At 39.6% G+C, this 18,406-nt stretch overlaps 1 protein-coding gene across 1 annotated transcript in view; it reads right to left on the bottom strand.

Annotated features, from left to right (window-relative positions):
• ROS1 (ROS proto-oncogene 1, receptor tyrosine kinase) overlaps positions 1-18,406 on the bottom strand; it is a 114,057-nt gene that overhangs the window by 19,688 nt on the left and 75,963 nt on the right. Inside the window, 6 exon segments of the mRNA XM_024756668.1 lie at positions 5,241-5,370; positions 6,381-6,445; positions 8,491-8,653; positions 9,878-10,013; positions 12,999-13,082; positions 15,423-15,613. Of these exon segments, the coding sequence (XP_024612436.1) occupies positions 5,241-5,370; positions 6,381-6,445; positions 8,491-8,653; positions 9,878-10,013; positions 12,999-13,082; positions 15,423-15,613 (769 nt within the window).

Below are 18,406 nucleotides of genomic sequence, written 5' to 3'. Positions count from 1 at the left end.
CCCATGTCTCCAGCCTCCTGTGCTTTAATTAGCTCACTTTTTTGTAACCCACTGCCTGTAGAGTCTAGAGTCTATTACAGATTCCTGAGCACAGCCTCCATGGCAGCCCCAGGCTGCACCAGCCTCTCTTTACATCCATTTATTTTCCATAGATTCTCCTCTCACAATCTGTGCTTTGGTCACACTGGGCCATTTGCAGTTCCTTATACCTGCTCTGCATTTCTCAACCTCTCTTCATTATTCCTTCTATCATTCCTGGAATGCCCTCCGTATTCTTGATTTCCATCCACATCCTTCAATGAGCATCTCAAAGGATTCACAACCTTGACATCCCTTGATTCCTCATAGACGGGTGCTCTTAAATGCTGTTCCCTCTGACTCCCCTGACAAGCTCATGTCTTGTCCCAAAAAGTAGGAAGAATCCTGAATTCTGGGACTCAACATTGCCATGGTCCCACTCAACCACACCTATGTCTTAAAACTAAACTCAGTCTTACTCCCAAGAATCAATCCCTTGCAGCCCTGTTCAGGTCCACTAGACGCGCGTCTCACAGCCTTGTGTCTGAGTCCCTGCCTTGTGTCTCAGCTGGTTCATTGGTTCCTCTGTGAAGGGAATCCTGCTTTGCGCTTGGCAAAACCTACTCTACTCTTGAAGACATTCTTCGCAGAGAATCCTACTCCTGCACTTCAGTCTGGTGGCTAGTGCCCTGTTCCTTGCTGACAGATTTTCAAATGCTGCCTGCCTGTTTGAATCTCTAATTGTAACTTGCTCCTAATAGCCCCTGTGACAACCTATTGGAACATTTCATTACCCCATGTCGGGCCTCCTTAACCCCAGATGCTGCCCTCGGCTACCACCTGTTTTCTCTTGCCAAACCCTCCAGACATATTGAACCTCCATCTCTGTCCATCCCTAGTCAAAGCCTTTTATATAACTCATATCAGTGTAGTTTCAGAAACTGTTCTATCTCGCACCTTGGTTGTGTCCCAAACAGAAGACCTCCTCCGTGAAGCCTTCTCACATCTCCCCAGTTGGAAATCATCTCTCTCTCCTCTGTGCTTCAGCAGTGTATTCTCTACTCCATTCTAATGGGCCTTCCCTCTTTCTACCTTAAATGATTCATTCATATGTGACTTACCCACCCTACCACGTGGCAGGGCCCTTGAAAGCAAGAGCCGCATCCTCCACTGTCGTAAAATAAATACCCGGCAAAAATTTCATGAAGTGAATGGTGTCTGGCTATGTAGTTGTATTATTTTGATAGATAGGGTTTTTTGTTCACTTTTTCTATCTGACTACAATCTTAGAATATCAAAGCTAAAAGAAGCCGAAAAAGTTTTGGATTCAGTGTTCCATTTTACGATGCAGAAACTGAGTCCTAAAAATGAAGGACCAGACTAAGGTTTATAAACCCAGTTGCAGTCAATCCTTATGCATTCAACCCAACAAAACAGTCTCAGAGTGGGGTTGGGGAGAAGGGTGCTTGTAGCACTCTCTGTGGAGAGGCAGCTGGCCCCATGTGAACTTAGACTGATGGGGGCGTAGAGCCCGTGGCCCTCCGCTGTGGACCCCGCACCTTGATTCTGGCACTCAGCACCTAAGGGCACCCTGTCCGATAAGGTCAGGGCAAAAGAGACAATCATGGACGCTGCCTTGGTAGCCAGCAGGAAAGGCAGTGGAAGAACTGAAGTGCACTTGAGAACCAGTCGTCAGAACCACTAGGACACTGGCTGAATAAGAGTAGTTTGGGAAAAGCAGCTCTGTGAGTTCTTTTAGTCCACCTTCATTGTCTCTTCTCTCCCCCACAAAAAACTAAAAAAAAAATCTACAGAGGCACTTTCTTGTTAAAGATGAGGAATTGAATTTATGCATTTTAGTTTTATTCTCTCCCCAAACCTTGCTAAAATGACATTATAGAGGAAATGTTGTGATCTCAAGAGGATAAACAAGATCAGGAGAATAGATAGAGCACAAGGAAACATTTTTGGAGGAAGGAAAGCAGGTGGAGGTGTGGTCATTTAGCAGAGCCAAGAGAGATGAAAGCTGGCTGCCTGCAGAGGGAGAAGACAAGAATTAAGTGATGTTTTTCACTATAGAACCACATAAACACTCTGGAATTCGAGGTAGCAAGTATCTCTGAATGCAGGGTTGAGGGGCAGGACTGAAAGCAAGGTGAATATTTAAAAGTTTGTTTTAAGAGCTAAGTAGACCCTAGATCCCCGCCCCACAGCAGCAGGAGGCTTTCCTCTGCTAAACCACCCCCCCCCACACACACATACACACACATACACACATACACACACACACACACACACACACACACACACACACACAGAACCAGAGCAACTCCAAGTTCAAAGATACCAGTCATACTAAGGCGCTGTGCTAAAAATGGAGAAGGAAATTAAATGAGAATCCCCATCCTGAGCCTTGAGACCTCCAGCCCTCTTCCCCGACTCGACGCCCTGGTTTATTGCCCAGGCAGGAGACCAGCAGATTCCTCTCTGGGGAAACTGGCGTATGCCAGGGAAGACATCCAGGTGCTGTCATCAGGCGACCCCAGCGGAACATCAGGGTCCCCCCTGACAACCAAAAGGAAGCTGCCACAGACATAGGCTCCGATTCTTAGGTCTCACTATTAAATATGAAGATCAGCCACAAATTACAAAACATTTGAGAAAAGCTTCTCATATTACAAACAGATCCCAGAACAATGAGGCAAAAAGGAAGCCAAGACAATGCAGGAAGCAAATTAACACTTTAAAAAAAACTATGATTAGTATCCTCGGAAAGATAAAAGTAAACTTTGCATGTACGGAAAAATCAGAATACTATTTTCAGAGGCAGTCAAAATATAAGAAGGAGTCTGTGGAAAATTAAATTTTTAAATTCTATTAAAAAATTAAGGAAATATACCAGAATTGAGAGCAAAAATACAAAGAGTAGAAAATAGGAGAAAACAGCTAATAAAAGAAAAGGATACAACAAAGGTGACCATTATCCAACTACTAGGATTTCTAGAACAAGGAAATGAAGGGAACAAAGAGTTTTCTTTATTACCAAAGAAATAATATTTAAAAATCCCAGAAGTAAAAGGGATGATTTTCCAAGCTGAGTGTCCAGATGAGTAAAATGTACCACAGATAAGAAGCAGTTCCTGGGACTTCCCTGGTGGTGCAGTGGTTAAGAATCTGCCTGCCAATGCAGAGGACAGGGGTTTGAGCCCTGGTCCAGGAAGATCCCACATGCACAGAGCAACTAAGCCCATGTGCCACAACTACTGAGCCTGCACTCTAAAGCCTGCACGCCACAATTACTGAGCCCACACGCCACAACCACTGAAGCCCGTGCGCCTAGAGCCTGTGCTCCTCAGCAAAGAGAAGCCACTGCAATGAGAAGCCTGCACACTGCAACGAAGAGTAGCCCCAGCGCGCAGCAACTAGAGAAAGCCTGTGCGCAGCAACGAAGACCCAACACAGCTAAAACTAAATAAATAAATAAATTTATAAGGGAAAAAAAAAAAAAGAAGTTCCTAAAATTTTCCAAAGAGAGGACAAAAAGCAAGTCACTGATCATATGTCCAGGAATCAGAATGGCATAAAACATTTTAAAGGCAATTGTAGAAGCTAGAAAATAAAGATGCAGGAGTTTTATTTTTGAGGAAAAGGGATTTTCAACCTAGAATCCAGCCAAATTATTAATCAAGTGTGGGGCGGGAGGGAAGAACAGTTCCTCAAAATGAAAAAAAAAAGATTTTTGCCTTGCATGCTTTCTCTTTTCTAAAACAGAACAAAGAAGCCGTGGAATTGAGGAAATAAAGGTCCAACATGGAAATTACCAAGGTACATGTGAAGGAAACCCCTAGGGTAACAGCTCTGTAGAGACCAGAGGACAAGCGCCTGTATCAACTCTAGGAGGGAAGTGTCCAGGAAAAATAGCGTGAGGAGCTGGATTATCTCATATATATACCCATATTGTGAGAAGGGTTACAATTCTGTCAGAGTTTAGGAATATAGAAACCTAAGCAAATGGGGGGGGCATTTATTAAACTACTCAAGAAAGAACCACAATCATAGTATTTGAGTAACTTAGCAAATAATAATTAAATATACATAGTAACATAAACTTGCAATATTGATTCATCTGCAAATTGGGGTAACTGTCAGATGATGGGGAAAGCAGAGTTTTTCTGCGTGTAGAGCTGGTGGGGTCAGGCTGGTACATGACTAAGAGCTTAAATCCTTGCCTCTTGCAGTAGGCAGTCAATAGATCTCCCCCAAGGTTGAAAACTCACTTATACTGCAGCAGTATAAGCAGAGCGTTTAGGAAAGTGGAGGTAAACACCAGAAGGAATGTGCAGAGGCCTGGGATGTGGGGATGAGATAGAGCACAGGACTCCTGTTTTTCACCATAAACCTTGTCATATGTTTCAGTTTTTTAGCTATATAATGTATACTTCAATAGATATAATAGAAATAGAAAGAAATAGAAACTTATTTCAATAGAAATAAAACCTGTAATTTTAAAAACTACACATTTAAATTTTAGTTACTTGTTTTGTCTCAGGTGTTTCTCACCTGAGACCTAAAAGCAGGTTCCCACAGGTGCTGAGACCCCCGGCCCTCAGTCCCCACACGTGCCACAGTATTTACACCGTCCACTGTGCTGGGTGCTGCTCTAGGCACTGCGGACATGGAGGGGATGGATCGGGGCTGCATTTTGTTAGCAGGACCCTAGAGTGGACAGGACCTATTAGCATGGTTGTAGGAAAAGAAAAGTAAGGAACCAGATGGATGGCACGAAGGAGGATACATGAAATCAAGAGCTCTGTTTTGGCCAAAGTTTGAGACGCCTGTGAAAATCCACACAGAAAAGTCAGCTGGGAGAGATGTAAGACTAAGGGCTGGAAATTTCAATTTGGGACAGAAAGGCAGATAGATTAAGTACAGAAAAACTCCACACATTCTCTGTTCTTCAGAAACCATGATTCTGGCAGGGAGGGACCTATTTTTCCACTAGATACTAAGAACAGGCTCAGATAGCCAGAAGATGCAAGACATTAGCCCAGGGTTCTAGTTTGACTAATCCAACATGAAGGAAATACAAGAATTTTTTTGACAGAAGTCTTCTAAGTTTCTACCATCAGCCAAAACTGCAGCCTATTGAATTTAAAGGAAAATAAGACGAACTTATAGGTCATCTGCATTACATAACCAATACTGTGGAACCCATTTCCTACCGATGTCATCCGGGCTTTACGCAAATAGGTAAGAAGGTCTCCTCCTTCCATCAGTTCCAGGATGATGTACTGGGGCTCATTCAGCAGACAAACCCCAAGCTGCTTCAGAATGTTGGGGTGATTAAACTTACTAAAAGGCGAAAAGAGACAGGGAGGATAACATGACAACGACAAAAATCTAGTGAGGATCTTTATGGAATAGAACAATTCTTTATTTCTGGTTCCCTTCAAAACCCTGATTTTTTTTTTTCCTCTTAATAAATGAAAGCCTCCTTTTCCAAGAACCCAGCTGCACGCCTGCCTTACAGAGGTAATATTGCAACCCCTAGTGGCCAAGGCATGTGGGTAGAACAAAGGGAGTTTTAGAAGAAGTTATATTTATATTAAGCATTTATGTTCTGGAAAAGAAAGTAATTTTAACTAATGTCCTTCTTTGAAAAATATTTTAGAACATTATGTTTTTGGTCATGACAAGTATGAAATATTCTCTCCCTTTCAGAGAAACAATTCAGACACTCAGGTTTGGCTACAAATGTTTGCTCAAGAGGTCAAAGCAAGTAAGCCCCAATCTAACAATCAGAACCCACAACTTGGGACCCGATCAACCACTGCCTCAGGGTGTATTAAGATGTATTTGAGTAGTTTTCATGACCATCAACTAATTCTAACCTTGAAGACAAGTTTACCAAGACCAGGGATATTCTCATTGACATCACTGTACTTAAGAGAACTCTCCCTTACTTGGTCTACTTGACCCATTATCACACATTTAGAAGAACATAAGCATATTTAAAGCTGAACAGCTTCAGAAATCCCTTGCAAGACATGCTTCTTATTGAAGGTAAAAGAAACGACTGCCTGAGGACTGCTTGTGACCAGGCTCAGAAGACTGGATTCTATAGAATACTTGTCACTCCAGACATATTTTCTTTTAAACTTCAGCCATGTTTATTTTGGGCATGATCTGTTATCCCGGACCGGGGCACGAACCCGTGTCCCCTGCATCGGCAGGCAGACTCTCAACCACTGCGCCACCAGGGAAGCCCTGTCAGGTCATTTTGAATGTTAAAAATCCACCAATCAGATGTAAGAGCTTCCTACCCATACCAAGGGAAAATTATTTTAGAGCTGCCCTGATACCTCATCAGGTGTGCCTCCTTCAGGAATTCAATCTTCTCCTGGTCTGTGGAGCCCTTCTTCAAAGTCTGTGCATTGTAAAAACAAGCCAGGAATCAGTACAGCAGACATTTCCGTGAGCTCAGTGGGTTAATGGAGACAATCTTTGTTTTGTTTTGTAATATGCACCCTTGTCATAAAAAACTGTGTTCTCCAATTCTCCAGCCTCCCTTGCAGACAGGGCTGGTCATATGACTCAGTACTCATCAAAGAGATGTAAGGGGAAAACTGCTGAGGGGGAGAGAGGCTTGTGCAGAACTTTTACTTTCCTGAACATATACATCTAACACTATCCTTCCCCCTCTCCATGTCCTGAATGAAGATGTGATGCTTGATTCTTTGGCAACCATCTTGGGACCATGAGGCACCATACATGTACAAAGTTGAGAGAATTTCAGATATACTGGCTCTGGCCTGACACAGTACTACACCAAAGCCAGAAGTCAACTTGTTATCTAAGAAAAAGAAACACTTGTTTAAACCAGTTGAGGTTAGAGTATGTGAAAGACTGTTAAATGCTACCAATTGGAAGTGGAGAAAATTTTGCCAACTTCTCTGGTTGTATAGCCCACTCTCAAAGCAATAAATTCCTAACAAGCAGTGATCAGGATATTACTCAATTACATAAAAGATTCATCATCCTTTGATCAAAAGAAAGTTTTATAAAAATATGAGAGTGTATCCAGGGCTTCCTTAAAACTACATCATCAAATACACCATGATGAATAATTGTGTAGTCCAGGGGTCAGCAAACTACAGCCTGTGGACCAACTCCAGCCTGTTACCTATTTTTGTACATCTTATGATCTGAAAATAGTTGTTACATTTTTATTAGTTGTTATTTTATTTTTTCCAGGTTTATTTTTTTTAACATCTTTATTGGAGTATAATTGCTTTACAATGGTGTTAGTTTCTGCTTTATAACAAAGTGAATCAGTTATACATATACATATATCCCCATATCTCTTCCCTCTTGAGTCTCCCTCCCTCCCACCCTCCCTATCCCACCCCTCTAGGTAGTCACAAACCACCTAGCTGATCTCCCTGTGCTATGCAGCTGCTTCCCACTAGCTATCAGTTTTACGTTTGGTAGTATGTATATGTCCATGCCACTCTCTCACTTTGTCACAGCTTACCCGTCCCCCTCCCCATATCCTCAAGTCCATGCTTTAGTAGGTCTGTGTCTTTATTCCTGTCTTACCCCTAGGTTCTTCATGACATTTTTTTTCTTAGATTCCATATATATGTATTAGCATATGGTATTTGTTTTTCTCCTTCTGACTTACTTCACTCTGTATGACAGACTCTAGGTCTATCCACCTCACTACAAATAACTCAATTTCGTTTCTTTTTATGGCTGAGTAATATTCCATTGTATATATGTGCCACATCTTCTTTATCCATTCATCTGTTGATGGACACTTAGGTTGCTTCCATGTCCTGGCTATTATAAATAGAGCTACAATGAACATTGTGGCACATGACTCTTTTTGAATTATGGTTTTCTCAGGGTATATGCCCAGTAGTGGGATTGCTTTTTCCAGCTTTATTGAGGTGTAATTAACTTGTTACATTTTTAAATGGTTGAAAAAGTTATAAAAAAGAAGAGTATTTCATAACACATGAAAATTATATAAAATTTAAATTTCCATTTTCATAGATAAAGTTTTACTGGAACACAACCACACCCATTCATTCACATATTGACTGTGGCTGATTTCACACTGCAATGGCAGAGTTGTGTAGTTGCAACTGACACCATCTAGCCAGCAAGCCTAAAATATTTACTATCTGCCCTAGCACCTAGCACCCCAGTTCTCTTATGGTACATTTGAAGGGAAAGACTGTCTGCCAGGTCTTAGCTAATTAGTAACCTCAGAGGTAACTGTTAATAACAGAATTTATGTAGGAAATGGGGGGGGGAAATGTGATTTCTGTAGCCATGGACAGGTTTCTACCTTCTCCCAGTTATCTTTTCCATCAAGAACACTCCTCTTTTATCATAGTTGTATCCATGTAAGTCCCTGTAAATATGTTGACATAACAAGTCAAGGAGTTAAAAGATCAGCATTACCTTCACTGCTACTTTGGTTTCTGCACTTCCAACTCCTAAGATGTCTACCGCTGTCCCTTCATACACTTCTCCAAAGGCCCCACTTCCCAACAAGAGACGCAGAGTCAGTTTTTCCCGAGGGAAGGCAGGAAGACTGTCAATCTCCTCTTGGGTTGGAAGCGTACTGGAAAATAACGATATTTTTGGTCTCCCAAAACGCATATGGTTTACGAGTGGGTGTTGGTGTTAGTGTTTGAGAGATAAAAAGTATGAGAAAGAGGAAGAGAAATCTTATGGTTTTGCAACACTGCAGTGCATTCAACGTGACATAGTGATGTGTCTGTGTTCCTATTCCACCATCCAGAATATTCCTTCTCTCTTCCAAAACCCAGACAGAACATGTTACTTCACTTCTAGGCACCTTCATTTTGATAGCATGCCTGTGTGTGCACTGCCTCAAGGCTTTTTACTGTAGTTTGTTTCGTTAAAGTTATCAGTTATTAATTTCTTCAGGTCACCAATTTGTGTAAAAAGCTATTGCAAATTAGTTATAAAAACAGCTGGGCTTATGATCTCAAAAGCTTTTGCTTTACTTCATACACCTGATCTCTCATGTAAAACAAAATTTACTATGACCACAAAATTACTCCATGTCCATCAGGTTAACTTTTAGAAAGTCAAGCTTCTCACTTGGAATATCATGAGGGGAAGGAAATCCATCTGCATTAAAAATGCTTTGAGATTTTAAAAGAGAGTCTTGAATATCAGATATGCTGTGTATTTTCTCCAGGAAAAGTCACCTCTGAAAAGCTGATTTAGGTCACCTCTGTGTCTACTTTACATCCTGTGTTCTTATGTCTTTAAATAAATTTCTAGAAGCAAGGCCAATGGCTATATAATCCTTTTTGCATGGAACATAACATAGTGTCTTGTACAATGAGACATTTAAATATTTTCTTTAATTATGACAATGGAAGTTCAAACCTCATCTATTTTAGAGAAGTTTTGTAGGCAATCACCATAGAATTTCTGAAAACAGAATAAAATTGACTTAATAGCACACACAAGAGACCTTGGAATTCTTCTCTTCCAGTTGAATCAATCATGTTACCATCTACTCCCTTCCACGTAGTAGTTATCTCCTTGTTTTATTGACTTTCGAACTATGTGATAAGACACTAGAAAACAACTAATTTTTGTTTATTTTTCTTAGGATAGAATAACAACATAATTTGCCATCCATCCCAGGTCACATTTGAGAGTGAAAGGGGATGTTACTTTTGAATACGCCAGAATAATATGGGCATAAAGCAGGACAGTCCTGGGTAACGTGGCATGCATGGGCACTCTCTTTAGAGTTGCCCTCTCTCCATCTAGGTGCCCCGTAATGCCAGCCCAGGTTACATACTGTATCGCATAGCAGGCATTCGCCAGTCCTACTCCAGCGGCCAGACCTCGAAGGTCAGCCAACTCTTTGTCTTCATTTATGAGACCCGTCAGCCCTTCCTTGGGAGTTTTTTGATTCTTTAATCTTCTGTGCCAGACTATAAAGACAAAAGATCATAATTTACAAAATAAAACATTGCTTTCTTTTTCTTTAGGAAATGCTAACAATACATTTTTAAAGTTTATACTGAAGAACACTATTGATAGAATAACAGAATTTGATTGAAAAAATATGCCCATAATAGAATAACTAAATCCAGGTACAAAGCCATATAAAAACACATAACTTATACCACATCACATTTTATCTCACTTCTCAGAGTAAATTTTAATATATTTCTTATTGCTGTTATAAACAAGTTGAAGCAACTTAATATCAGAACTTATTTCTCAAAATCACCCATAAACTAGAATCAAAATAAACCAAAACAAACTTGCATAATAATTATTAGTGAACAAATTCATTTCTGAATCCAGTTATGTCCAGGTTATACTCCTCAGCAGACCTGAGGAATGCTTTCAATATAATGGCATGCTTTATTTTAAAATGCAGAGTACAAGAGTGTATATTCATTGTTTTTCATAATACACATACTCAAATACATAGAAAAATTATTAGAATGAAATCTACCAAGTGTTAGCAGTGATCCTCCCTAGCTGTGGGATCATGGGCGATTTGTATTGTCTTCTTCATACAATGGGCAAATATTATTTTTATAATCATGAAACATAAGTAATATCTTTTGAAGATTAAAATACAATTATATCATTAAGATCGCCCATCAATACTAGAATATTGGCTCAGAAGTTGAAAACAGCAAGGGTGCTTTGTGAGATGATGATTAAAATTTGAACTTTATTCCATGGTAGCTTCAGTACCCAACAGGTGAGAGTTCTATGCAAGTGAAATTCCGTCTGAGGGACCACACAACAGGGAGAGATCTTAAGTAGCTTTGCTAATGCAATTCTTCAAACCTGAAATGCTCTTACCATCCCTCTTCATTTTTAAAGGCCCAGAATGAGGCCCCACATCCTCAGGGATGCCTCCCGAGACCTCTGCAACCTCTGTTGATCTCTCATCTCTGAACTTCTAAGACCAACTGTGGCTCTCAGTCAGCATGGCTATGTCACTGTCTTCTACATTTCCTATTTTCTTGTATTGCTGTTTAACATATATCCTGCTATTTATCTTTTCGTACAGGTATGTCTTACCTCCCCCATTAAATGGCAAGCTCCTGAGATCAGCAATTGTGTTTTACAGTTTATTTTCCTTTGCTCCCAGCATCAGGCTCATGTTCTAAGTAGATATAGCCACTCATCAAAGTGAAAGCTGTCGATGCTTATTTTAAAACCCTTGCTTCAATTTTGTATTTATAAGTATGACTGATGAGAGCCCTCTGCACAATACAAATTTTTAAACAATTGCTGTTTTCATTATTTGAATAATTCAATCTTTTCTCATGCGCTCGCATAATCCTACCGGTAAAACCGCATACATTGCTACTAAAAGCAAAAGAACCAAATTAGCTTACCTATACTCAAAAATCTGTGAGTTCCAAGTACAATAAAGACCTTTAAGTCCTGCGAAAGTCAGATATCCATAGGATGTCTTGAAAGCACAATAGCTTGTCTGAAATTATCTCATGTTCATCCACTAGAGTTATGGGTTTAACCAATGGTGATGTACAAGTAGGCAGGCAAAGGTCAGATGAAGGACTCTTCATGTAATACTCCTTCCCAGTAGGAAAGCAGACAAGCAGTCAAGCCTATATGCCAACTGCCAAATATACTGCAGTCATATGCATAATTCTGGAGGGGCTGGCTTAGTGGCACAAACATCAGCTGTGCAATACTTAGACTCCCTGGAACCACAGTTTAAAATCCTGGCAGGGTCAGCTGAAATATTTAGCTTTCCAAGTTAGCTGAAGAAATAATATATTCCATATATTATCTGGTGTGGAATCTTTGAAGAGAAATCTCAATTCAAGTTTCAATGTGCTCTCTAGTAGCTTATGACTCCAATCAGTTTGGGGAAGAATATAGATTTAGAACATTTAGTAAAATATTGGCTTTCTTTATCTTGAGAGTTCAACTTTATGTTTGTAACTTTTCCTTAAACTTTCCCCTATTTTTGAAAAAAAAAAAAGAAACTACTGTTTCCTGAATATGCGCTTGAGTGTTCTCTTCCGGTAAATATCATGTCTTTTTTTGTAATGTTTCAGCATGTCAGGGACTCATACGTTAATAATGACAGGGTGACCATATATCTTATAATCCAAACCAGAACATTTTGGGGACTGAAAGGAAGTACTATTAATGATTATGCTGAAACAATAGGAATGAAGCAGGATGTATGATCCACTATGGTAACCCCATAGGTCCAATATTTAATCATCCTTTTGGGAGTTGTCACTGTATTTTCTCATCATTAAATCTTAAGAAAAAAAAAAAAAGACTTTTAAGACCAATACATTAGTATAAAATGAGTGGTAGGAAATAGCTAGCTTCCTATCTATCTAACCTAATTCTTCTGCTTTCCTGGTCATTTACAAATGAGCAGGGATTTGAAACAAGCAGGCCAGACATCTGCAAGAGAGAGTATTGAATGCTATAAGGCAGAAATGGATCTTTTGCAAGAGGCCCTGCTCATTCTAGACCAGGCTGTCTGCCTGGAGACCTAAACTATCCCGACCAAGGATTGTCACTGGTTTCCCTATAAAAAAAACAATTTTTTTTATACCCAGAGTCATTTTTCTTTTATTTATTTCAAACTATAAGTCACAAAACACTTGTTAGATAGCCAATCTGTAATACTGTTTTAAAGAAGGCTAAAGTTGGTGCCTTTGCAAGTAGTTTTATCTAAAGTGTACTGTGAAGCGTAAATACAGATTTATTTTTCCTAAGTTACCCCAGATTAGAAAAAGAAATTCACAGGAGTTAGTGGTTATTGAAGTATAGCCAAAGGTAATATTGTGAACTTTATAAATTTATTTCATGTGGAAAATTAAATCAACTCAGAGATTAAATCAAATCATATCAAATAAATAGTTTATTACCTATATTTCTAAATCTACTATACTTACCAAAGGTCAATAGGATTGTAACAACCAGAAATATTCCAATTATAGTAGTAAGTATAAAGCTTGTTTCTGGTATCCAAAAACCATCTAATAAAATAAATGAGAAAAAGAAATTAATTCAAAGAGTAAAACTAGATTGTCTCAGTGATATGCCAGAGTTAGCTCCTATTGGATTTTTGCAAGCCACTTGTTAAACCATCGGTAGCTTGAAATCAATCATGGTGAGAGTATTTACACCATGAGAAATCAAAATCAAGGTTTTCTTCTTATTTTTTTTTTTTCTTTCCCAATGATCTGATTTACCAATACATCATTGGGATATACCCACCCCGTCTTCTACTTTAAAATGGCTGAGGAAACATGTATAATCTTTTTAGCGAATTTGGGACAAAGAAGTCTCAGTCTTCACACACTATATGGTTGGGAGTATTATTTCTTCTATAACATGTTCATGTACATTTAATTCCATGAGTACTGAACTGAGGAATATAAACATGATAACACGGTGCCTGCTCTTAGATAGTTTCATTGAGCAGAGGAGACAAACATGTGGACCAGAGCTGGCAAACTATGGCATGCAGGCCACATCTGGCCACAGCAGCCTGATTTTGTACTATTCATGAACTAAGAATAATTTTTACATTTTAAAAATATTATTTGAATAGACCCAACACAGCCAAAAATAAATTAATTAATTTAAAAAATATATATATATATATTATTTGGAAAAAAAAAAGAAGATGCTACAGAGATCATTGAATGCAGCCCGGAAAGCCTAAAATATTTACTATTTGGTTCTTTGCAGAAAAGGTTTACTGAGCTCTTCTCCAGATAACTAACTATAATGCAAATAAGAATGATATCAGTTTTGTATAGAATAATGGGCTGTGTGTGTATAAAATGCAATAGCTCATTTTGCCTAAGGAGCAGCAGCTAAGCATCACAATGGGTTCATTTAAAGTTAGGCCTTCAGGCTTCCTGACTTCAGACTATACTACAAAGCTACAGTAATCAAGACAGTATGTCATACAGAGTGAAGTAAGTCAGAAAGAGAAAAACAAATACTGTATGCTAACACATATATATGGAACCTAAAAAAGAAAAAAAAAGGTCATGAAGAACCTAGGGGCAAGACGGGAATAAAGATGCAGACCTACTAGATAATGGACTTGAGTATTCGGGGAGGGGGAAGGGTAAGCTGTGACAAAGTGAGACAGTGGCATGGACATATATATACTACCAAACGTAAAATAGGTAGCTAATGGGAAGCAGCCGCATAGCACAGGGAGATCAGTTCGGTGCTTTGTGACCACCTAGAGGGGTGGGATAGGAAGGGTGGGAGGGAGTGAGATGCAAGAGGGAAGAGATTTGGGGACATATCTATATGTATAACTGATTCACTTTGTTATAAAGCAGAAAGTAACACACCGTTGTAAAGCAATTATACTCCAATAAAGATGTTAATAAAAAAATATTTTTTAAATAATAATAAAATAAAGTTAGGCCTTGAAGGATGAGAAGAATTTCAGTTGACAGAAAGTGAGAGAAAGGAAATCCCAGCTAAGGACAAGTGGTAGGTGGTACAAGCCTGCATTCTAGGCTCAGGGAAACAAAGGCTGAGGACCCAGTGTCATGAAAGTTTTTTACCAGTCTGACATGGCTACAGCATAAGGATAAATATCAGGAAAGATGAACCCCAATCGGAGGGCAAGTCACGAAAGGCCTTAAATGCCACAGAAAGGTTTGTACTTGATTCTGAAGGCAGTGGATGGAGAGCCATTTCAAGCATTTCAGAGAGCAGTGAAGTGATCCAGATTGTGCTTCAGCTGGATTAACTGTCAGCAGTAGGATTAAGCCAAGAGCACAGGCTAGAAATGGTAGCTTAAATTAGGAAAGTCAAAGTAGGAATAGGGAGAAGCGAACTCATTAGACAGAAATCAAGATAATAAAATCAACAGAACTTGGTGGCCGAATAGAGGGAAAAATCCTACATGGTACTAAGATTTCTAGCCTATGTGATTAGAAAGGTAATGTGTTATGAACAAAAATAGGCTACCCAGTGGAAGATATAGATATCGGGAAGTAGAGTTTCAGGCCTGTTGTGTAGCAGACGAGAGTACTAGGAACAGAATAATAAAGCTGGATAAAAACCAGACTGTGGACAACCTTGGAAATCCCATCTAGGAACATGGACTTGATGTGGTGGGCACTAACGATTAGCTGATTTTTACTGAGGAGAAAAAGGACATGCCGATCTTGATGTTTTAGGAAGATCACATCAGATGAAATGAATAGTTCAATAGTTTCAATGATAGATTTGTGAAGTTATACATTCACCCAATTTACTGCTAATGCTAAGAATTCACTTATCTTTACCTCTGAACCTTTGTGTAGTAAGTTAGTATATAGACAGACATGATAACATACCTCCAACGAATATAATATCCTCACTGATTCCACTATATTCACCAAAACCCAGATTATTTACAGCTACTACTCTGAACTGAAATGTTCCTTTCAGGTTTTTGGGCTTCCATGTGCAAATACTACTGCATGAGCCATTAAATGCCATCTTCCACATTAAATTCTGGTTCTGTGAATTCTCTGAAGTGCCCTTACTGCAAAAGAAAGAGCAAAGTTATAAATATAGGAAATATACAAGAGAATATATGTGTTATTTCTAGGTGCTCATATATCATTTAATGACAGAACTCCAAAGCGTCTCCTGTTGCACACTTTGCCCTTGATTTCATTCCTCTCACATGGTTTGGCTACAGAACATAGCAGAGTCTTATAAAGTCATCCCAACAGTGCCTGGAGCCAACAAACTCAGCCCATCTGGAAAATTACGAATAATCAATGGCCAAGAGAAAGCTGAAGATCCTCTTCTTACTACTAGGGTGTGCAAACTTTCCTCAGAATTCCAAACACACAAGACAATTATTTCATACTTTTTAACTGGGAATTTTTTATTTTTCTTAATTTTTGGTGTCTTATGCTATCTGTCATTTACTGATACCATATCTGGATAAAATACAGAACATAAAATTGAAAAGGAAAATAAAATAGTTCAGCTACCAAAGTTATCATTGTATCTGAGATTCCAAGGTTCACTGCTTCCATATGTATCGGCCTACACTACCTCAATGTCAATCCTCATTATTCTTCATAACGAAACATGGGAAGAGAACAAGAGCTGGGTTCGAAAGACATAACTGAAATTACTTTTAACAGAACCACAGACTGAAGGCAAGTTCAAGGCCTTCCAATTATGTCTTTTCTGACAACTAACTTTTCAAATCTGAAACTTCTCAGACCACAGCCGTTTTAGGACTTAGTACCAACCCACAGTAACCTTGAGGATAAGTAATGGAAGCCAGTTCTTCTCCCACTAACTGAGTGGTTGTCCTGAAAGAGCACCAAGGACAGCAAGGGCTGAGCCTCTGAGGGACAGGGAATGAGCAAGGGCAGCAAGGATGGTCACAACTGTGACCAGGAGCTAAGTGACCTCAGGACCGTCCTAAGTAAAGCTGCAGGACACAGTGATTTTGTACATTGTGTGAAGTCTCACGTTGAGCATTGGCAATTTCATTGTTCAACCCAAACAACGCTGATCCAAGAGAAAGAGACCCTTAAAAATGTATAAAGGGCCTCTTCAAGGATATTGGCCACTGAGGAAGAGAAGGAAGAATGCTTCCTTTGTTGAGCACCTTCTATTTACAACACACCGTACTGGGGCTTTTCATATATTGTTTCATTTCATTGAATCTTCTCAACAACCTAAAGAGGTAGATATCATCATCCCATTTTACAGATGAGAAAACTTAAGTTTAAGAAAGCAATAAAGCAAGGATTTAAACATGGTCTGTGTACTGGGTTGAATAATTCCCCCCAAAATTCATGCCACCCAGACCTTGTGAATGTGACCTTGTTTGGAAATAGGGTCTTTTCAGATGTAATTAAGTCAAGATGAGATCATACTGGATGAGGGTGGGCCCTAAATCCAATGACCAGTGCCCTCTTAGGAAAGAGAAATTTGGACACAGACACATACAAGGAGAACATCATGTGATGACAGAGCCAGAGACTGTTGTGATCCGTCTACAGACCAAGGAATGCCAAGGATTGCCAGGCATCACCAGAAGCTAAGAAGAGGCAAGGAAGGATGCTTCCCTAGAACGCAGTCCTGCCAGCACCTTGATTTCAGACTTCTAGTCTCCAGAACTGCTAGAGAATAAATACCTGTTGTTTTAAGCCACCCAGTTGGTCGTACTTTGTTCCAGCTTCCCTGGAAAACTCATACAGTCGGCTCAGCTCCCAAGTGCATGCACCTTGCACTACAACCACCACTGCACCATCAGCAAGTACACACGAGTATCCTGACTGAAGAAGATATTCTGAGATACTGTGAGGTACTCTGAGACAGATAATACATTCTATTATACCATAGTCCCTCTCCTGAGAGCAGAGACTTGGGGACAAGGAAACGCAGAGTATTTATGGAGCCATGCACTTAAGGTGTTACTGAGGGGAATACACTACAGGGGTCCTAGTAAGACCGTGGTGTGGCCTGGTTGGTGAACATAAATGCAGTCACAGACCACCAGGATGGTTCTGCAGGTCAGAATGTATTTCACTCTGCATGAAAAAAAAAAGTGACAGAAATTTCAAGAAAGTTTCAGTTAGAAATATGGCCAACATAATTCTCTAGCATGAGCAGGAAATTTTTTTAAGGCTATGGGAATGCCAGAGCAAGATGAAGCAAAAATAGATCTAAAGCTCAAGTTGCCAGGACTATAATTATGGAAGTGACTTTTGTCCTTGGAGCATCTTAAAAGATGGCTTCAGAGTCCCGTGAGGGGAGTGTCTGTGGAATTTGGAATTCTCCCCTCAAGTTGGCACAAAATCAGCCCATCTGAGCCAGTTATGATTCACAGAGCTCCCCATACTGGCCAGATCTGAGGTTGCATATGTTCATCAGGTTTTCATCAAAGGCACATTTTCAGTCCCTGGGAACACACTACAAACTGTAATCTTGACAACAGAGAGAGAATCCTGGGCTGCCTATACACTGCAGGCCATTTCGGATGTTGACCTGATTTTACATTCTGAAAAATACCTAACTCATTGTCAATTCTCACTAGACCTTATTCATCTTCCTAAAACAAATTAACCTCAGAAATTTACATGCATACCATCATCTAACATCAAACGTCAGCTCAGAATAGGTACTAAGTAAATATTAGTTACATGCTCAAAAGACTGAATTGTTTCCATCGACAAGCAGTTGCAGATTTCTGAGAAGAATGACTACCTGCCTTGTAATTGAGTGTCAAGGCTGACCACTAGGAATTGTGCAAAGAACCCAATGATGCATGCGAGGCCCTTAAACTAAAGATCCTTTGTGTTTA

Source organism: Neophocaena asiaeorientalis, unplaced genomic scaffold, assembly GCF_003031525.2.
Source record: "Neophocaena asiaeorientalis asiaeorientalis breed wild unplaced genomic scaffold, Neophocaena_asiaeorientalis_V1.1 scaffold125, whole genome shotgun sequence".
In the NCBI taxonomy this organism is placed as follows: domain Eukaryota; kingdom Metazoa; phylum Chordata; class Mammalia; order Artiodactyla; family Phocoenidae; genus Neophocaena; species Neophocaena asiaeorientalis.
This window is presented reverse-complemented; position numbering and strand designations above follow the sequence as displayed.